The 23246-nt window shown below is 42.1% G+C and overlaps 1 protein-coding gene across 1 annotated transcript in view; it reads right to left on the minus strand.

Moving 5' to 3' along the window:
- The window catches only part of EPHA6 (EPH receptor A6), an 833227-nt gene that overhangs the window by 207094 nt on the left and 602887 nt on the right, over nucleotides 1–23246 (minus strand). Inside the window, 2 exon segments of the mRNA XM_043538468.1 lie at nucleotides 1549–1619; nucleotides 6424–6532. Of these exon segments, the coding sequence (XP_043394403.1) occupies nucleotides 1549–1619; nucleotides 6424–6532 (180 nt within the window).

The raw sequence follows: 23246 nt of genomic DNA on the forward strand, positions 1-23246 counted from the left end.
CTTTCTACGTGGGCTTGAGCGACACTGGAGAAGTAGGGCAGCATGCGTGGAAGTTTATATTTGGATTAATAGATGACTTCAGTCTCCAGTTCTGCTAATCCAATACCTTGCACCATCATGAATATTCATTCATTCAAAGATAAAGACCTCCACCCCCGAACTTCCATCCTGCTTTCCAAAGGGTAGTTTATAATTTGGGGCCTGATTCTGCTACCCTTACGTAAAGTACTACATTACCAGGCAAGCAGTATAGTAAATATTCAGTGGGATTATGAGTAAGATAAGTGGAAGAATTGGGCACTTTAGTAAATAAGATGATAAAATTAAGGAAGGTTATAATTAAATGTGCATATATGAATCCTTCAATTGAATACTCAGCCCCTATTCTTCAGATTTGGAGATGATTTAATTAATTTAAAGATAATTTGTTGCATTGGGAAAAAGTAGCTCTTCAGCAGAAAAATATTGAATCTCCATTTTAGTATTTCATGTAATACTACTATACATCATCAGTATCAATGATTTTGATTCTGTTAGCACATGTGGAAGGCAGTGTATTACCATTAAGGAAGACAGTACCAATATGGAAACACTGGAAATGGTAAATACACAGATAGAATACTGTTAATGTTTATTTTTGGCACATCCAATTTGTCATGTTTCCCAGTAGAAGTGGGAAACCACCACAAAGAGAATGGTTACTTGCCCTATAGGAACTATGGTTTTTTGAGATCTATTGCCCATAGAGATTCCACCTTTGTTGCACATGTGCCCCAGGTGTGCAAGATCAGATTCTTTTGGGCTAGCAGTATCCATTGGGGCAGTACCTGCACCTCAGTACCCCTGTGCCCCTGCACCTCAGAGCACAAACGGTAGAGTAGGCCCAACTGCTCCATAGTTCCTTCATCAATATAGAATCCCAAAAGAGAAGGACTGAGCAGTAATGGGGAAGGAGGGCAGGTTGTGAAATCTGTGTTGATAACACACCTCAAACAACCACAGCTACTATAGGGTAGAATAACTGTTCTTTTCTCAGTGATTGTCCACACAGATTTCACTCGGACTGACTAACAAGCAGTAGTCTATTTGCATGGAGGTGGGTATGAGGAGTCTACTTGAACAATGACCGCAGGACTGCACTGCTAATCAAAAGTGTCCGATCTCACGCATGCAAGCTGTATGCACCACAGGAGCAGAATCTATTGATAATCACTTCATAAAGAATAATATAATACAGAGCAGTTGTGAATTCACAGGCAAGCCTGGAAAACTGACAAAAAGTGTTAATGTTGAAATCCAAAAGGCGATGGACCTTTTCCCTTGCAAACTTGCTCAGTAGAATAAATGCAAGTTTTTCAGTCAACTTTTGCAAAGAGGCTACACAGATAATAAGAGAGGCCTTGATCCTACAGTGTGGGTCTCCACAAACTAAGGGGTTTTTCCACATGGATTAAATTACAGGGTCAGGGTAAAATGTATAGAGAAAACACATAACTTTCATTGAAAATGCGACACAGGCATTAAATAACATGATGTTGTATTACTTACAATGTCCATTTTGCAAATGAGCCCTTCTTTTTTCTTCAGACTTCATTTTGGCCTTTATGTACCACTGGCATCTTTTTAAAGAGCAAACAGTTTTAGTTAAAATAGTTGTCATACACAGAATAAATGCACTTTAAGTTTTCTATAGAGGTTCATGACATCGTAAGCTACTTTGATTACAAGGTCTACCTATTCTGAATTCACAGAGATTTATAGATAACAAATTTTTGAAAGATTATATCTTATGAGCAACTACAAAAAAGCAACATATAAAAATATAATGTGGTTGGGGTGATTAATAGTGAAATGAACTATAATGAAATTCAAATCAGACACAATAAAATCCAAACTTTTCAAGTTTAGCACAACCCAGATATTGAATTTCCAGGTTTGTATTTATCTTTAGTTTTGTCTACAAACAGCAAGAGAAAACCCTTGCAATTTGGTGAGAAATTATTGAATTTAGCCTCTCTCATGCTATGCCTTTGTGTTTTTGTATGTTGATTTGTACATTTTAAACCTGATCGTATTATCTTTAATGTCCTGTGGGTTAAAGCAGCTCACTTTTTCTATATAGAGGTAATAGATTCTATGACACTCTTGGGCTTCATGAAGGATAAAACTGTTTTTCCATGTCAGAACCACACATTTTCTCTAATTAGCCTCTGCTCCAATCTCTGCATTCATTATTTTGTCACCTCTGTGAAGATGTTAGTGAATAAACAACATACAACCAGCTGTGTGAGTGTAACAATTAACTATATGTCTGAATGTATTTATATCAAACTACAAACTCCATTTTGTTTTGTGAGCAACATTGGGTTGTGTGGCTGTACTCTGCCTGTTGTCTTTTTGCCTCAATCTTGGACTGGAATTCCAAGGGTGTTGACAAGCGAAGTTGACAAGTGAAGACAAGTGAGTGAGAAGACAGAAGAGTGAGTAAGGATTGTTAAACATGACTGACTTTGTCCTGTGCAGCATACCCATTATGTTGCAGAGAATGGCCTACCTGCAAGAAAAGAGTTTTCATCTAGTCTGGACCTCAGGTGGATTGTAACCAAGCAAAGGATTCCCTGATGGGGACCTTGATAACCTAAGGAAGGCTTTGAGGCTGGCCTGGAAGATTACCTGTTAGAAGGGACTGGAAAGTACAAAAGGACATGTTCTTCTCTTGGTAGCTCTCTCTCACCAACCAGAAGAAGGGAAGACTGGACAGGACGAGCAGGGACAGTAAATCCCAAAGGCCACCTTGGAGCAGTGAGGACACTGGAGGGAGGGTATTTGTGCAAAGATGTTTATTATTTTTGCATGGATCTGTATGTCTTGTATGCTTTCTCTGTGACAAAAGGTGTGGGTATTTAGAAATCTCTCTGCAGAGTCTCTTCCTTACATTGTCACATAGCTCCAAAGAGGGAAACCGTAAATTAGTGGGTCCACAGTTTAGGTGGAACTTTGAGAGCATGTAACAGCTACTGAGGAAGCTCGAGAGAGCTGGCACTAGTTTCAGGATGTAGCTAATTGGACCAAAGTGTTCTCACTGCCAAGAGTGGGAGCAGACATGGCATCTGCACCTGGAGTTTATGCCTAGACACCTGGAGCCTGAGAGACAGTGCCTCAATTCTGTTGAGACCAAGCAAGTCAAGAGCACATGGGACCAAAGGTTTGCATCCAGTATCAAGGGCACACTCAGCTGAACCACTTTCACTTTAGGGGTTGCAGCATCATTCAAGTTTGGTCTGGTGGTCTCTCCATTGTGACAGAGGATCTGTCGGGCAAATTGCAGTAAGTGGTACTGTGATCTCATGAAGTCAGTAGCAATCCCACTCCATTTGGGGGCTCTCTTTTCCCCTCCCTTGGTAGCCCTTTTTTCTCTACATGGGTGGTGCTGCCCCTGACAATGGTATGCACCATGTGTAACATGCAAATGGTGGTGAGCGCCACTGTCCATTGCAACAGCCTAGTGCATGTCCAGCAGAGAGAGCTCACCTGGCTTGTAACAGCGAGTCTCTCTCTCAGTTTTGACATGTTTTTATCATTGGTAGTTTAGGACAAAACACTGAGGAATAATTTCTCTAATGATCAAAATAAATCATACCAGGCTTTAATGCTGCGTTCCCTGGAATTTAGCCAACCATCCCCCATAATTTTTGTGGCTCTAAGTCATTGCATCTTTCATTTTAATATCTGAAACTGATGGAAATGCTTCCTATTTGCTCTTAGTGGATAATCATTCACTGAAGTACACAAGCAGGTGCTTATCTCACCATGCCTCTTCAATATAAATAGACTCATCAGCAGCCTTGTGATTCGACAGTCCATCAAATTGCTAATTCTAAATAGTGAAGCAGAACACATCTGTAGGGTACCAATCCAATCTTTCACACTGAAATTTGCCTCAAATCCTATAGTAAATTGAGTATTTATTCGAAATTTTCTCACTCTGTCTTCAGAGAATAATTTCTAATGAATACTCTCTTATCACTGTGTTTAAGAGATACTTCAAAATGAATCCATATCTTATGTAATTGAAAAGTTCCATTCAGTAAGGTGTTAGAAAGCTAAAAGAACCTCTGATGTTCTTAACATTAGCAAAGAGAAAGAATGAAAGTAGGAAGAATTCAAGAATATCCACACCAATACTAATCTTATTCCGTTACTGAGTTCCTTTTAAGTGACGCATTCACATTATTTTTCAGGAATTTCACTTGATGATTCTACGTAATAATTTCTTTCAAAATTTTCCTGTCTTTGTTGGCCGAATCCATCTTTATTTCCAGTGAAACAATATATTTTCCAGTATTTAAAGCAGTAGCTACTAGTAGAGATCTCTGCTTACACTCTTAATATTGAATTTGTCACATTTAGTCTTTGAAGTTAACTTCTCCCATTTATCTTAATGGAATGTTAATACCTACTGGTTCTACTGTTTTTTAGTCTGTCATGTTACACGCTTCACAAGAGAGCAGTGCACTAATTCACATAATGACGGATATATTCACATTCAGGAGGGCTAGAACTTCATCTGTCAACCAAATGAAAGCTTAGATTCTAAAGAAGAGTGCAAATACGGGGTTCAGTTCCACGCAATTCATAGATTCCCCCTTCCTCCCAAACACCAGGTGGGACACAGAGGGAGAAACTCAACAACAATCCCTCTTTGGAGATACTTCCACTTCATTATGTTGTGTGGGGGAACGGAGTCCAGGGTTTGTGCATACACAATCCTTCCCCATGAAACAGGCTGTGGGACCCCTAACTCCCAAAGAAAACAAAAGAACCTCTCTGTGGAGTCTCCTGGATCTACAGTTGGACAGTTGAATCTGTACAGAAGCCTCATGCCTCTAGAGAAGCTCTGTCTCCCTGAGACTTTTCTTGTTTCCTAGAGAAGCTCCATGACCAGTGACTCCCACTGGCTGTAGGGATCCCAGGCACAAAAGGGAGTGGGAACACAGTGTCTTTTCCTTGGAAACTGAATCAGGTACAGGGGGGAGGTGATGTCTGTCCACCTGGCCCTCTCCTTTCTTGGGTGTCATACTCATTTCTTGTGAAACCTTGGAGTGAGAGAGAGGCCACACCTTGGGGCCCAGGGAAGGTGGAGCTGGGGAAGTGGTCGAGTCCATTCTTCCACATGGGAAGGGGAGACTGCTGCATGGATATTCCTTGTGGAAGATCTGAGACACATGATTCCCCACGCTGGCAGGGAGCCAGGTTCTGATCTCAGTTACATCTGTGCAAAATGGTAGTAACTCCACTGAGGTTATACGGATTTACTCCAGATTTACATTTGTGTAAGGAAGAGCACAATCTGGCCAATAGAATAAAAGCAACTCCTCATCCAATTAACACAGTGTCACTATTAGACCGTGATCATCATATCAAGTGAAGCAAGCTGAACAGTCAGTATAGTATTACAAGGAAGGAAATGGAATAAGAGAGTCATTGGATAAGTCCTAATAGGTCATCTAGTGCATCTCCTGCTAATGCATCAATGTTTGCTGAAGTACATTTAATAGGGCTTTGTTCAGTCTAATTTTAAAAATCCCAAGCAAATAGGACTCTCACCACTTCCTTTGGGGAGACTATTCTATAGTCTAATTAGTATTACTCTTAGTATGTTAATTCTAATGGTTTTCGATTAACTTTTCCTTTACTTAAGTTGATCACATTTCTTAGTTGTCCTTCCTCTGCTTCTGGTACCACTTTCCTGATCTGTATTTAGATTAGTAAAACCATGATTCTATCACTAGACTGGACTGTTTTCATAAACAAGATATATAAAAAAATCAAACATTGATCAGGCAATAGATTTCAATAAGCATATTTTCTCTTTGTGTATTTCAATTGCTACATCTATTGTTGGATATGTATTTTTTTAAAAGTGTAATACAGAAAGCGGTCACTGAAATAGGCTACTAAAATAGGTTAATAGAGTACGCACTATTGCTAACTGCAAGCATACCAAATAATGATCAAGTCCCCCCACAATCATGAGATTGGCTTAAAATCATGAGATTTAAAAATAAATACATTTGGGATTCTTTTTATTTGCCTTCTGGTTTCCGAACCCTTAGGATGTACTTGGATCATGTTTTCAAGCTTTTCTCGGCAAGGAAGACTAGAAAAATGAAAGCGGCGATTCTCACCTAATCACATGACTCTAGGAGTGGAGCTTTAAACAAAACACCAAGTATTAGAAGATTCTCACTAAAATTGGAAGAGCTGGCAACACTCAATAAGGTGACATTTACTCCATGACAACTGGACTGCACAAGGCCCTATTTGCCACATAAGCTGTGGACTAATGATTTAACTAATATGAGCCCACTCACTGGGATGAATTTCACCATATGTGAACTAGTACAGTGTAATATGAATTACCTCCCAGTGATTAGGAAGAACAGTGTGAGGATAACCAGGAGAGTGAATCCACCAACCGCAGCAGTGGCAATTACAAGAATCTGCCCCTGCTCCGCAGCTATATCAGAAGCTGAAACAGAAACACAGAGAAGAGGGGTTAAAGTTTCAATGAGTGGGATACATGCAGAAAGGATCATAATATTCCACCAGCCTAATGCCTGATTACTCTATGAGAGCTGAAAGTTGCAATGATTTCTCTGGTGGTTAAGGAGGGCAGTGGGTGGAATTTGCCAGTGGAGGGAAGGAGAGGAGGTCAACGGGCAGGTAGTTAGTTCTGTGCACTATTCCTGAAGGTGGGGAGGCGGTTTTGACAGAGAGAGATTAAAGAGGTACATGGGAAGTGCACAAACATTTTCTCCTCTGTTATTTGGTCCTGAAACTCCTGCCTGCCAAAGCTTACAAATTACAGTCAACATAGCTGGGATAGCCAGCCCGTGGAGCTATCAGCTCATAAAAATAGCCAATAATTATGAAATTTAAAATTGAACCTGATTTTCAAACCTACACTGCATTGTCCTGTAATTATCCATATAGCTTGCACGTACACTACCACATGCAGATGTCTAGACAGACTCTCCATCTAGCAATATGTAGATGAAACAGTGTGCATGCAAAGTGCACAGTTGCACACACAACTATAGTGTGAAAATCAGGCCCCATATTTAAAAGTGCCCAATGCTCTACTATACTAGATAATTGTAATAATAATAGTAATAAGATAATAGTAAAAAAAATGCGTTGTGTTCTTTCCAAACACAAGAAAATAAAACTCATGAAGTGGAATTGGTTTATAAGGGTTTTGGCAAAGCAATTATATTCAAATATTTTAAAAATATATTTAAAATCCTAAATGGTTTGTGGCCTTGCTATATGAATAAACTGCCACTTCTTTTATATTCTGTCGCAGTTGCTAAGATCAGCTCTGGTTTCTTGAGTATAAGCTTTACAGGATGATCAGATGAAGGCCTATGGAATTCTCAGACTCTTGCAATTTGCCAGGGTCCAAGTTTAGCAGACTTCAAGACACATGGACCGCACATTTATACAGTCAGCTTAACACTAAGCCCAATTCTGCATTCATTCTGTGGGCAAATCTCCCAGTATTGTATGGATAATAAGGACTATTTAACTGAGCCCCAAAGAAGGCAGAGACAAGACTCTTATTTAGCATGTGGGTGTTCCTTTGCAGCACAGGCTCTTCAGGCTGCTAAAATATGAGTGCAGCTTTAACTATAAGGTGCTTTGGTGAAAGGCACCTGTAGCAGAACATGATCCTTATCCTGCCTTTTTGCACTCCAGAAGCCAGCTCTGACTCTAATAGCTGTGTATGCACTGTACCATTTGAGTTCCTTCCACCAACATCTTTATACAACAGTACTGTTTACAATATCCCCTTTGCTTCAGTCCTCCCTTCAGGACCACAGAGAAGCAGTCTCCCTTCGCTGAGACCTCTGTGAGATTGGACTCAGCTAGCCCTGTCTCTCTCTCTTCACCTGGCACTTCCTTCCACTGCCTTTGTATCAGTCTTGAGCTGATGGGCTAATTGGCTCATTAGCTCATCCAGACCATCAGTCTGATTCACTAATTACCTATAATAATCCCAATCAGTTTTCTTCAAGGGAACTAATGGGTGTCAGAGTGATCCCAGTGCAGACTCATCTGTTAACTCCCTCCCTCTATCCAAGCAACAAAAAATGTTGTTCTCAAGATTTGTCTGTTCTTATCACTTTCTCCAACAAACATTGGGTCTAAGCAAATCACCTGAAAATATTGCCTCTGCGAGTCTGATCCTATTATTATTATTAATATTAAACATTTATATTGCAGTAGTGCCTAGAGGCCAGTCCAAGGCCTCAGTCTATTAGATGCTCTATGAATGAGAGGATTTGGCTCTGTTGTCTCTGTCTCTCTTGCTCTGTAATCCTGAGGGTCTTTATCTGCCCCTAATTCTATGTGACAGTTATCATCTTCCAGTACATTTCCATCTGTTATCTATTTGTTAGTTTCTATGAGATATGTAGTATTTTGAGAATTAAGAACAGGGACCCTATTGGGGCCCTCTGACAGTGGTAGAAATATAGTACTGGGTGTTTTAGCTGACTTCAATAAATGCAGGAAAGAGATCAACCTCAGCTTCATCAAGAAAACAAAATCTGATTTTATGCAATTGTGCACCGCTCAGAAAGCACAACATGCAGCTCTCCCAGGGTCTCCGTTGATTCAAATGTTGGTACATCATCTGGGATGCTCTGAGGAGAAGCCTCAATACAATGTAGCCTCTTATTCAGTACTTTGTGACACCCAGAATACTGTACACAAACTGTCAAAAGCCTCATAAAAATGTTGTATCCAAGAGGGAACATTTGGACTTTAAATAATATTTCTGAGTGATTTAGCAACTAATAAACAGCATGAGCCATCTTTGCAACCGTAGTCAAAGCAAATAAAAACAATAGTAATTTATGTCCAATTTGCAATAAAAACAATGTATTAAATCTCTGGCATTAGGTTTCTGTCTCTATAATTTAATGGAAATACGGACAGGCAATAAATTACAATACTGCATTCAGTATCTGTGGTCATAAACTGTTCACAGACAAGTTAGATACATACCTCTTCGAATGAAAGATACACTGAAAGCTTTTATCAACTACTCACTAAAGAGTTAAGCTCCCAAACAGTAACTCGTGATATTGTGGGAATTACTTTAGATTTTGCATCATGTTCTATTCAATAGAGTCATATTTACTTGGAAAAAATCAACTTAATAAAAATGATGTGACACAAGTAACAGTGCAAATAATGACAGGTTTCAGAGTAGCAACCATGTTAGTCTGTATCCGCAAAAAGAAAAGGATAGCTGGGAGTTACCTTCGAGACACCACTGACTTCCTGAGGAAACTACAATCCATTGGTGATCTTCCTGATAACACCATCCTGGCCACTATGGATGTAGAAGCCCTCTACACCAACATTCCACACAAAGATGGACTACAAGCCGTCAAGAACACTATCCCCGATAATGTCACGGCTAACCTGGTGGCTGAACTTTGTGACTTTGTCCTTATCCATAACTATTTTACATTTGGGGACAATGGATACCTTCAGATCAGCGGCACTGCTATGGGTACCTGCATGGCCCCACAGTATGCCAACATTTTTATGGCTGACTTAGAACAACGCTTCCTCAGCTCTCGTCCCCTAACGCCCCTACTCTACTTGCGCTATATTGATGACATCTTCATCATCTGGACCCATGGAAAAGAAGCCCTTGAGGAATTCCACCATGATTTCAACAATTTCCATCCCACCATCAACCTCAGCCTGGTCCAGTCCACACAAGAGATCCACTTCCTGGACACTACAGTGCTAATAAACCATGGTCACATAAACACCACCCTATACCGGAAACCTACTGACCGCTATTCCTACCTACATGCCTCCAGCTTTCACCCTGACCACACCACACGATCCATCGTCTACAGCCAAGCTCTGCGATACAACCGCATTTGCTCCAACCCCTCAGACAGAGACAAACACCTACAAGATCTCTATCAAGCATTCTTACAACTACAATACCCACCTGCGGAAGTGAAGAAACAGATTGATAGAGCCAGAAGAGTTCCCAGAAGTCACCTACTACAGGACAGGCCTAACAAAGAAAATAACAGAACACCACTAGCCATCACCTTCAGCCCCCAACTAAAACCCCTCCAACGCATTATTAAGGATCTACAACCTATCCTGAAGGATGACCCAACACTCTCACAAATCTTGGGAGACAGGCCAGTCCTTGCCTACAGACAGCCCCTCAACCTGAAGCAAATACTCACCAGCAACCACACACCATACAACAGAACCACTAACCCAGGAACCTATCCTTGCAACAAAGCCCGTTGCCAACTGTGCCCACATATCTATTCAGGGGACACCATCACAGGGCCTAATAACATCAGCCACACTATCAGAGGCTCGTTCACCTGCACATCCACCAATGTGATATATGCCATCATGTGCCAGCAATGCCCCTCTGCCATGTACATTGGTCAAACTGGACAGTCTCTACGTAAAAGAATAAATGGACACAAATCAGATGTCAAGAATTATAACATTCATAAACCAGTCGGAGAACACTTCAATCTCTCTGGTCATGCGATTACAGACATGAAAGTTGCGATATTACAACAAAAAAACTTCAAATCCAGACTCCAGCGAGAAACTGTTGAATTGGAATTCATTTGCAAATTGGATACAATTAACTTAGGCTTGAATAGAGACTGGGAGTGGCTAAGTCATTATGCAAGGTAACCTATTTCCCCTTGTTTTTTCCTACCTCCCCCCCCCCCAGACGTTCTTGTTAAACCCTGGATTTGTGCTGGAAATGGCCCACCTTGATTATCATACACATTGTAAGGAGAGTGGTCACTTTAGATAAGCTATTACCAGCAGGAGAGTGGGTTTGTGTGCGAAGGGGTGGGGGCGGGGGGGTGAGAAAACCTGGATTTGTGATGGAAATGGCCCTACTTGACTATCATACACATTGTAAGGAGAGTGATCACTTTAGATAAGCTATTACCAGCAGGAGAGTGGGGTGGGGGGAGGTATTTTTTCATGCTTTGTGTGTATAAAAAGATCTTCTACACTTTCCACAGTATGCATCCGATGAAGTGAGCTGTAGCTCACGAAAGCTTATGCTCAAATAAATTGGTTAGTCTCCAAGGTGCCACAAGTACTCCTTTTCTTTCTGCGAACACAGACTAACACGGCTGTTACTCTGAAACCTGTCATTAGCTGGGACTGTATACTCTTAGAAAGTGATTATTTTGCTCCTCTTGTTCTCTTCTACCATGATGGCAGATACGCCAGAGTCCAATATATTAGGATTTTCTTCAACTAGCCACATCACTACAAAGGGTCTCTTCAAGCCTGACTCTTCCTGATTACCTTAATTTACTTGTCAGATAAAAATGTCAAATGACAGACAAGTATAATTGGAAAATGTGGGTTTGGTAAAAACTGACAGAGAAGTAGGTAAGGCCTGCAAAGTGATGGAAATGCTTATTTTTGCTTGAAGAAATCCTTGTGGAAATCAATAAAAGCAAAGTGCAACGAGCAACACACACACAAAAAAGCCCACCTTGAAACACTGGCTATGGAATGGGAATACAGTAAAGCAAATGCAATTTACAGTTTTCTTACAAAATTCTTGAAAGCAGAGGTTAGATCAGGCCTTTTGCTGTCCTAGACAAATTTTAGCATATGCACCTCCTTCTATCTGCTCTATTTCATCGCATTCTTTCACTTTTTCAAACTATCTTTTAAAGTTGACCTTTAAGTTTTAAGTAATAAAATCTTTACGTTTTATCATGTCTCTGTTGTATATTTTTCCGCCCTTGCCACCTTTCTGCTTTTTTCTTCCACCACCCTTTTTCTTTCCATCAGCTTTGAATCTTGCTATCTCCTCCCTTCTTCTATTTCCCCTCAGATATATTTTTGATAATGTATTACTAAATTACTATATTCTTGATAGTGTATTATTAAATTAAACATGAATTGTTTTACAGTGACGTTTTAGAGGGGAAATTTGGTTTCATGGCGTACAATTCACTAAAATTAGTCCAAACTCTTCCCCCTTGGGAGATGTCATTTCCTTGTAAGGCAGAATTTGGCAAAAGCAGAGGTTGTATTAGTTTGGCAAAACCCAAGTCAGCTAGTAATTTTGTAAACTCACAATGAGGGGTGCTTCAGATCTGGGTTCCATTTTTTTTTAAACCTGAAGTTTGGATGTAGGGAGGTGGATAGATGTCTAATTCTATTTCAAACAGATGTGGGAAAGCTGGGGTTGGTTTTGCTTTGTCACACAATGGCGCCTCTGGATGGCCCCCCCACTTAGTAATACTGTAAAGGTTCCCCCAGATCCTTGAATAAGTTCTGACATCTAAAATCTGAAATAAAAACATTTCTTCAGAATATTAGTCAATAGACGAGATCTGTCTATTTTAAGATTGTCACTGAATCATCAAATGTTATATACAGAAAGATTTCCCACCAGACCAGGAGCAGTTTTAAAGCATCAAAAGTGGCCTGTTACAGGCTAAAACAAACATGCCACATTAAGGAAAGAAAAAAATACACCTCTCCTTCCACTGGTAATAAGGCTGACATTATAAAACATTTTTCATTTTAAAAACAGCTTCTGTAGAAGGAGGTTACAACGCAAAAATACTGCATGGTGGAACAGCTGTAAATTTTTCAATAGTTTACACGTTTCCTCTGGGCACAAAGGGCCTCTGAGGTGAATAGTAAAGGACATTCCTCCAGAAACAGGCATACTGTAACTCATTACATTTTTTTAAAAAAAAGTCTCCTGTAAAGCTCTAGTTCAAAAGTAATAAAAAGACATTAAAATATGCATACATTAGACCAAACAGATTGAATTGTGGGGTTTGAATCAGAAAAGTACATTTTAATATACCACGGACAGGCTTAGTGGTTTGTGTGGGGGAAAGCAACTCAGGTACATGGTGTTCTAGAGCCATACAAGCAAAAAACAAATAAGGGCTAGATTATGACTCATGCAGCCACAACAGCAGGGTGTGTGTGTGGTACCCAACCAAGCAGTTGCTGAAAACACTCTGCCTGTAGGCTGTCGACGCAGGCAGAATGCCTTGCGGGCATTAGGGGAAACATACTCAAAAGCAGCATCTACTATCCTCTCCATAAACATACTGCACACAAACCAATCAGTACTAGCCTCTTAGCTATAATGGATGGGACTGGGGCCTGATCATGTTCCCACTCCACTCATGCATGCCCTTTTAAGGCATGGGGTTCTCCAGACTTTATTAGCTAACCCCACCCACTTTCACACAGGGAGTACAAGCATCAGCCTTCTGGCTGCTTCATCTGTAGATCTGTGCAGTGGGGGATGGGTACCCTGAGCTCATCTGGCCCATACAATACAGACAATATACCAGTAAGTATTTATAACCAGCTAACAGAATGTAAATGTCCTCCCAGAAACAAGTACAGATGTTAATAGTTGTTAGCATTGGTGCTCAATGCAAGGCTTCCACTATTTTTATTGATGTTACTGCAGCATGTATATGTAGCATCGGATAATGGTTCAATGATGATTGTAAGCATCAAGTTAAGATTTTCAAATTCTCCATAATGTATTTACTAATAGTTTCAGTAAATTCTCTTGCAGCAAATAGCCAAAGCCTGATTGGACAAAGCACCAATTACCATTGGTGTAGTTAGGACTGAAACAGTCCTATACTTCATTTATGTCCTTTCCCCTTGTTATTGAGCTCCTTGCTCCAGATAATACACCTCTAACCTGATATAAGGTGACCTGATATAACACGAATTCAGATATAATGTGGTAAAGCAGTGCTCTGGGGGAGGTGGGGCTGCGCACGCCGGTGGATCAAAGCAAGTTCGATTTAACGTAGTTTCACCTATAACACGGTAAGATTTTTTGGCTCCCGAGGACAGCGTTATATCGGGGTAGAGGTGTATTAGACTCCTTTCTTTACTCTCTACATGGAATATGTCAAGTCTAACCTCACTCTCATTTTTCTGCCTCTCCCCCCAATTCCTACAACCCAACTTTCTCTCTTTTGTTCCCATACATTTTATTGTTATCTACTATTCAGGATCCTTATGTCCACTAAATGCGGTGTCAGATTAAGCAAGATTTGCTCTAAAGCTGGTACCAGTACATCTCTGTAATACATGTAGCTTTTCATATCTGCAGGTTAACCCACTGCCTTGTTCTTACTCATGCAGTGACTGCCGCCCTGCTAACAGGTTAGCCATCATTACTCCTGGGATCAGATTCATTGCAAGGATTTCTGAAACACTTTAAAAATCAAAGCAGAGGGCTGGGATAAAGCAAAGACCAAATTTAGGTATCCTCAAAATAGAGGACTAGCTAATGAGAGGGAGGAGAGAAATGGCATAGAGAAGTGTGGACAGATTTTTTAAGAAAAGGGTTGAGCAGGGAAGGGAGGAGAGAAAAAGTGTGTGAAGTAAATAAGGAAGGAAGGGGATGACACTGGGAGTCTCAGCGTAGGCAAACAAGAAAGGAATGAAAGGATACATTATAAACTGTACTGTGTTCAATCAGCAAATCTGACAGTTGGGATTTTCAGGTACAGATTTTCCCAGCAATATTTTTGTTGTGCCCCCTTTCCGGCCAACACTTCTAGCCAGCTATTAATTATTGCTCATTCCAAATGGAAGTTCTATGCTCTACCACATTTCTGAGTAATCACACAATATGAATTCTACAGCCTCTTTGATTAATTAATTTTTTTATTACGCCTACAGGGTCAGACAGTCCTCTTTCTGCTTCATGCACCACCATTAATAATCATTCCAAAATTTCTAGCTGTTCCTTGTAATGATGTATCTAATTTTATCCCAAATAACTGAAGCAGCACAAATTGCATTTCAACCAGTAAACTGGAGCAAGCATGTAGTCTCCCACTGAAGGGAGGCTTAGTGCAATATTAAGGAAATGAAGGTTACTCGTAACTGGAGTTCTTTGAGATGACTCTATATATTCACGCTCAGGCATAATGCGCCACCCTAGGCAGCCTAATGGTGGAGACTTCTCCAAAGTGTCCATTAAAGTGCACACATGCCTCCTCCTAGCCCTCTCTTCGGTGTGTCTGAACATTCTCAGGGTGAAGCTATATAAAGAAGTGCTGCGCTCTGTACTGCCTCAATTCCTTCCACTGCTGCGCTCTGTACTGCCTCAATTCCTTCCACTGCTTACCCAGAGAAACCAAGACAGGACTCCGAGAAATAGGGGAAGGTGGATGGGAAGTGTGAATATGCAGAATCATCTCAAAGAACTCTAAAATTGGACTGAAATACTCATCTTTTTTTGGCACCAGGACCCATCTTGAATAAAAGCCTTGCCCCACCCCTTTGTGAACTTCCTTTGTGCTCCCATCAAAAGCAATTTCTGAACTTCCAATAGAAGAACAACTTTTGTGAGATGTTCCCTGAAAATGGAAGGATAAGGGGAGTTAAAAAGAAGTAGTATTTTGAACCGTACGGCGTAGACTTTTTCTATTATTTCTATGACCTGTTTGCATGATGTAATAAGTCTCTCATAGCTGATAAAGTGGTCTAGCCTGTTTCCAAACCAAACAGTTGGTCCAAAACTTTTGACCCTTGTGCCAGATCTATGGCTATGTATTAAATGAAGAGGAGGATGAAGCAGATCTGCTTTGACTTTGGTCTGGACCTGAATGACTTCTTCTGTTGAGACTGCCAGAAAGAAGTTGTTTGCTGATGTTGTTGCTGAAGTTTCTGAGATAAAAAATATGAAGAAGGTTGAGCATAAAATGCACTCTGGTAATGAAAACAAGGAGTAGGAGGTCTCCTAGCAGTGGAGAACTAACCCAGAGAATGAGCAGTAGATCTTGTCTCTTCTGACTTTTCCAAAAGCTCATCCATCTTGTTACTGAAAAAACCACCACCCACAGAAGGGAGATCCTCCACCTTAAAGCTAGTGTCCACAGTCAATGATGAAGATCTTAACTATGCATGTCTTCTCAAAGTAACCACAGATGCTAAGGCTCTGGCCGAAGAATCAGAAGCATCAAAAGAAGCCCTGAAAGCATGTTTTGCCACATTTTGTCCCTCTGCCAAGATAGAATTGGCTAATTTCCTCTGATTGTCTGGTAACTCTTGCATAAATATAACCATTTTCTCCCACAGATGGAATTGACAGTGGGACATTACCACCTCGTAATTAGCTATGCTAATATCTAAAGATTAAGGAGGAAAAGCCTTCCTTCCAGGGGCATCCAATTTCTTCTTTTCTATTTGCTGGAGTTGACTGGTCTTGACCAAACTTAAATCTATTACTCGCTGCTGAAATCACTAAAGAATTTGGTGCAAGGTGAGTATAAAAATACAACACCCTCCTGTGGGATTTGATACAGTTTATCTGCTTTTTAAGAAATGGGCTGACAGGAAGCAAGAGTAACCCAAATGGCCTTAGCAGGTTGCAAGAGACCATTCAAAACAGATAAAGACATTCTGTTCCTTGAAGGAGCACCAAGAATGTCAGATACTGGATGCAATGCCTCTTCCACAGCAACTGAGGGTAAGTTCAAAGTAGATGCCAACTGATCCACCATACTCAACTCTTCTTTTTCTTCCTCAGACAATGTGTCAGGCACTGTTGTCTGGGGTGCAGATATACCTGATGGAATCTGATCAGAAAAATTCTCAGCAGCTGCATCCTTATTAGCTGGAACATCATTACTCCATCCACAAAGTGGATGACCCAGGAACTCATGTGGTGCAGCCCAATAAAACCATGGAGTCCAAGATTACCAGTCTCTCCCATAGTTAGTGTCCAGGAACATCTGCATAAGTGGTGGTGCCACAAACTGACCAAAAGACTAAGGAAACCCAGTCTTGGGTGACATAAATCTGGAGAGCTGAGGTCTTTTGACTCTTTTATGATCCTCTTCTACCTGTGGATGCAACCCTGGATCTGCAATATAACTGCATGGAGGATGACTGATATGACAGGTGAGAAAGATTTTCCTGATGACCCTATAGAAGTCTTAAGAGGAGGACGAAGCAGAGGTAGTACTATCCTATGTCTCTTTTCAGAAGTAGGGGATTTGACCTTGGAACTGATGAGGTCTTCCTCTTCCTGTCCCCCAAGAAACTCTCAACTTGGATCTGAAGAATGATCAGGGGCCAAACAGTCAACATCTTCTACTACTGTAATAGTCCTCTTTGGATCTGATGTCGGTACAGGGCTTTGTAAAGACAATGGAGACAATCTTACAGATTTAGGTATCACCAGATCCAGAGAGAAACTCAACTCAGTAATTCTGGATCATAAAGTAGAATGTGGAACTGACTTGGGTCTCAGACTTGGTACCATAGAAGATGGATCCAAATCGGATGGAACTGATAAATGTGATCCATGGGATCTGACACTGCTGACTGTGGCTGTCTTCTCTTTTGTGTTCCTCTTTGGAATGGACACAATTGGAACCTAGGCATAGGGTCCTTATCTCCAGACTGAATAGATGGCGCCTCTGACACCCTGGCAGCTTTAACAGGAGGATCTGATGAAATGGGAATGTATACCAGAACCAGCGAAGGCACGGATCCCTGGGACTTCTCAGACATCTTAGCCTTACTCGCTGATGCAATCAGAGACAATATGGGCCTCTTAGTCTTCAGATCCAAAGATCTCCTGGAACCCGATTAGTTAACAGGGAGATCTTCCTTAAATAGGACCACGTGCAGCCTATTACGCCTCTCCTTATGTGCTCTAGGTGTGAAAGTGTGATAGATGGAACACTCAGAAGGGGAGTGACCCTGCTGAATCACTTAAGGCACCTCAGATGGGCATCCAATACCGGGAAGACAGATAGGCAGAAAGTGCATCCCTTAAAGCCTGGCTTCTCCTTCATCTTCTTCTGATCTGTCACCCCATAGAAACAAATCTGCAAATTAACTTAGCTGACTATAACTACTAACACTAACACTAAAAATTTATGACAATAGACTATTCCAGACTAAAATAGGAGAAAAAAAGCCAGATCCAAAAGACCAGAATGGTTCACTTCCATCTGGCACAAATGGTTGGAAGAAACTGAGCTGGTGCCCCCTTATATAACCTCAGTGCCCCTTTATGTAGCCTTGCCCTCAGACTGTTCATGAACGCTGAGGGGAGGTATAGAAAGGGGAAGCACATGTGCTCTAACAGGCACTGCTGGGAGAAGGGGCTCCTGTTAGACTATATCAGTTGGTGCCTTACCCATTAGTGGGAATATGCAGAGCCAACTCAAAGAACAATAACTTTACAAGGTAATTTTAAACCTTACTGTATACTCTTACTCTACCGGTTTCATTTTAATCATGAGATATTTTCCTTTGATATTTTAGCCTCTCTTTCCCCCAGATAGTGGTTAATTATATTATATTATTACCTTAGCATTAGCAAACACCCCAAAAACCCAAACCAGCATGTTTGACAAAGCTCATATCCCTTTAACAGCTAATGGAGTAAAAGAGGTTTGCTATATGTATCCACCTTGTTTGTTAGTCCAGCATTTAAAAAAATTATTATTTATTATCTCTCTTTTCTAAAATCCCTGTGAAATTGATTTGTGTAAACCATGGAACATTTGAAACATTTAAATAAAAAGCTATAGCTTTCATTCCAACCCTGAGAGCAAAACTCCACATCCAAGTACATACTTCAATTGTGTTTATAACTATTACAAAACCAAAAACAACACAATCTATTCTATATTAAGGAAATATTTTTATCCTTGCTTTATTACTTATATATTTCTCCTAAAATGCTTTTATTAAATTTCATCCAATGAGTTTTCAAGCAATTTTCTCTCTTGCAATAAATTACTTTATTAGTATTCTACATGGCTTGTCCTCGTACAATTTTTCTTCACTGCCACTGAGGGAATATGTATGTATTATTTTATTATTATTAGCAGTAAATATTCATATTCTGATAGTACTGAAATGCCTCAGGACCCAAGTGCTTGATCCTGTACAAACACACAAAAGAAACAATCCTTGCCCTGAAGGAATTACCATCTAAAGCAGATGTGGATTCAATAAACAGGCAAATGAGTAAGGTGGAAAATAGGCAGAATTTGTTAGGTACGTGTATTTTAAGCTCTTTTGTTTACTTTTTTTGGTTTGTTTTAAATTGGGGTTAAAGGAAGGGAATTGGAAAAGAAAGAAGGGGCAGAGGAATAGTCACAGATTGTCAACTATCTATGATTAGCATGCTGAGTTTTGTATGCATCACAATAGAGACAAGTCAGGCAACAACTGCTACTAGAAGGAGCTAAATGTACTTGTCTTACAGTTAGGAAATACCATCTGCACTTAATTCTCTCTGACACCCCAAATCCCTCAGACTGCAGGAACAATTGAAGATGTGGAGAACACAACTCAAGCTTCAACTGACAGCAGTGCATCAGCCCTATTAGTGTCGAGATATTGATTTGTCATTTTACTTTTTCTTCCCTGGGTTTTGAACTCACTCTAATGAAAGGGCTAACGTCTGCTGCCATCAGTGTCTTCCTCATTTATCACAATCACATGTGATTACACTTTACACATACTGGGTGAGACTGAGTCCAGCCTTTATCCATCCTTCTCTTTTTACACCCACAATTATTTGCGGGCATGACTTAGCCCTGGTCTACACTAGGAGTTTAGGTCGAATTTAGCAGCGTTAAATCGATGTAAACCTGCACCCGTCCACATGATGAAGCCCTTTTTTTCGACTTAAAGGGCTCTTAAAATCGATTTCCTTACTCCACCCCCGACAAGGGGATTAGCGCTTAAATCAGCCTTGCTGGGTCGAATTTGGGGTACTGTGGACGCAATTAGACGGTATTGGCCTCCGGGAGCTATCCCAGAGTGCTCTATTGTGACCGCTCTGGACAGCACTCTCAACTCAGATGTACTGGCCAGGTAGACAGGAAAAGGCCCGCAAACTTTTGAATTTCAATTTCCTGTTTGCATGGTCACCTGCAGCTTGCCACGCTGGCCAGAGCTCATCAGCAGAGGTGACCATGCAGAGCTCATCAGCAGAGGTGACCATGATGGAGTCCCAGAATCGCAAAAGAGCTCCAGCATGGACCGAACGGGAGGTACAGGATCTGATCGCTGTATGGGGAGAGGAATCCGTGCTATCAGAACTCTGTTCCAGTTTTCAAAATGCCAAAACATTTGTCAAAATCTCCCAGGGCATGAAGGACAGAGACCATAACAGGGACCCGAAGCAGTGCCGCGTGAAACTTAAGGAGCTGAGGCAAGCCTACCAGAAAACCAGAGAGGCAAACGGCCGCTCTGGGTCAGAGCACCAAACAAGCCGCTTCTATGATGAGCTGCATGCCATTTTAGGGAGTTCAGCCACCACTACCCCTGCCGTGTTGTTTGACTCCTTCAGTGGAGATGGAGGCAACACAGAAGCAGGTTTTGGGGACGAGGAAGATGATGATGATGAAGCTGTAAATAGCTCACAGCAAGCAAGCGGGGAAACCGGTTTTCCCGACAGCCAGGAACAGTTTCTCACCCTGGACCTGGAGCCAGTACCCCCCGAACCCAATCAAGGCTGCCTCCCGGACCCGCCAGGAGGAGAAGGGACTTCTGGTGAGTGTACCTTTTAAAATACTACACATGGTTTAAAAGCAAGCATGTTTAATGATTAATTTGCCCTGGCATTTGCGGCTCTTCTGGATGTACTCCCAAAGCCTTTGCAAAAGGTTTCTGGGGAGGGCAGCCTTATTCCATCCACTATGGTAGGACACTTTACCACACCAGGCCAGTAACACGTACTCGGGAATCATTGTAGAACAAAGCATTGCAGTGTATGTTTAGTGGCATTCAAACAACATCCGTTCTTTATCTCTCTGTGTTATCCTCAGGAGAGTGATATCATTCATGGTCACCTGGTTGAAATAGGGTGCTTTTCTTAAGGGGACATTCAGAGGTGCCCGTTCCTGCTGGGCTGTTTGCCTGTGGCTGAACAGAAATGTACCCCGCTGTTAGCCATGGGGAGGGGTGAGGGGCTAGCCACGTGGCGGGGGGAGGCAAAATGCGACCTTGGAACGAAAGCACATGTGCTGTGTATGTAATGTTAACAGCAAGGTTTACCCTGAAAGAGTGTAGCCATTGTTCTATAAAATGCGTCTTTTTAAATACCACTGTCTCTTTTTTTTTCTCCACCAGCTGCATATGTTTCAAGGATCAGAGATCTTCTCCTTCCCAGAGGCTAGTGAAGGTTAGAAAGCGAAAAAAAACACACTTGTGATGAAATGTTCTCTGAGCTCATGCTGTCCTCCCACACTGACAGAGCACAGACGAATGTGTGGAGGCAGACAATGTCAGAGTGCAGGAAAGCACAAAATGACCGGGAGGAGAGGTGGCGGGCTGAAGAGAGTAAGTGGCAGGCTGAAGATAGGGCTGAAGCTGAAAGGTGGCGGCAGCGTGATGAGAGGAGGCAGGATTCAATGCTGAGGCTGCTGGAGGATCAAACCAATATGCTCCAGCGTATGGTTGAGCTGCAGGAAAGGCAGCAGGAGCACAGACCGCCGCTACAGCCCCTGTGTAACCAACCGCCCTCCTCCCCAAGTTCCATAACCTCCTCACCCAGGAACGCGGTGGGGGGGCCTCCGGCCACCCGGCCACTCCACCAGAGAGGATTGCCCAAGCAACAGAAGGCTGGCATTCAATAAGTTTTAAAGTTTTAAACTTTTAAAGTGCTGTGTGGCCTTGTCCTTCCCTCCTCTACCACCCCTCCTGGTGCTTCTCTCCTCCACCACCCCTCCTGGGCTACCTTGGTAGTTATCCCCCTATTTGTGTGATGAATGAATAAAGAATGCATGAATGTGGAGCAACAATGACTTGTGATCGAAGGGAGGAGGAGAGGGTGGTTAGCTTACAGAGAAGTAGAGTGAACCAAGGGGCAGGGGGTTTCATCAAGGAGAAACAAACAGAACTTTCACACTGTAGCCTGTCCAGTCATGAAACTGGTTTTCAAAGCTTCTCTGATGTGCACCGCACCCTCCTGTGCTCTTCTAACCGCCCTGGTGTCTGGCTGTGTGAAACCAGGCGATTTGCCTCAACCTCCCACCCCCTTACTCTCACAGATATTGTGGAGCGCACAGCAAGCAGTAATAACAGTGGGAATATTAGTTTCGCTGAGGTCTAACCGAGTCAGTAAACTGCACCAGCGCGCTTTTAAACGTCCAAGTGCACATTCTACCACCATTCTGCACTTGCTCAGCCTGTAGTTGAACAGCTCCTGACTACTGTCCAGGCTGCCTGTGTATGGCTTCATGAACCTTGGCATTAAGGGGTAGGCTGGGTCCCCAAGGATAACTATAGGCATTTCAACGTCCCCAACGGTTATTTTCTGGTCTGGGAATAAAGTCCCTTCTTGCAGCTTTTGAAACAGACCAGAGTTCCTGAAGATGCGAGCGTCATGTACCTTTCCCGGCCATCTCACGTTGATGTTGGTGAAACGTCCCTTGTGATCCACCAGTGCTTGCAGCACTATTGAAAAGTACCCCTTGCGGTTTATGTACTTGCCGGCTTGGTGCTCTGGTGCCAAGATAGGGATATGGGTTCCGTCTACGGCCCCACCACAGTTAGGGAATCCCATTGCAGCAAAGCCATCCACTATGACCTGCACATTTCCCAGGGTCACTACCCTTGATATCAGCAGATCCTTGATTGTGTTGGCTACTTGCATCACAGCAGCCCCCACAGTAGATTTGCTCACTCCAAATTGATTCCCGACTGACCAGTAGCTGTCTGGCGTTGCAAGCTTCCACAGGGCTATTGCCACTCGCTTCTCAACTGTGAAGGTTGCTCTCATCTTGGTAGTCTTGCGCCTCAGGGCAGGGGAAAGCAAGTTACAAAGTTCCATGAAAGTGCCCTTATGCATGCGAAAGTTTCGCAGCCACTGGGAATCGTCCCAGACCCGCAACACTATGTGGTCCCACCAGTCTGTGCTTGTTTCCCGAGCCCAGAATCGGCGTTCCACCGCATGAACCTGCCCCATTAGCACCATGATGCATGCGCTGGCAGGGCCCGTGCTTTGAGAGAAGTCTGTGTCCATATCCTCATCACTCATGTCACCGCGCTGACGTCGCCTACTCGCCCGGTATCGCTTTGCCATGTTCTGGTGCTGCATATACTGCTGGATAATGCGTGTGGTGTTTAATGTGCTCCTAATTGCC

This window comes from Chelonia mydas, chromosome 1 (genome assembly GCF_015237465.2).
Source record: "Chelonia mydas isolate rCheMyd1 chromosome 1, rCheMyd1.pri.v2, whole genome shotgun sequence".
Lineage (NCBI taxonomy): Eukaryota > Metazoa > Chordata > Testudines > Cheloniidae > Chelonia > Chelonia mydas.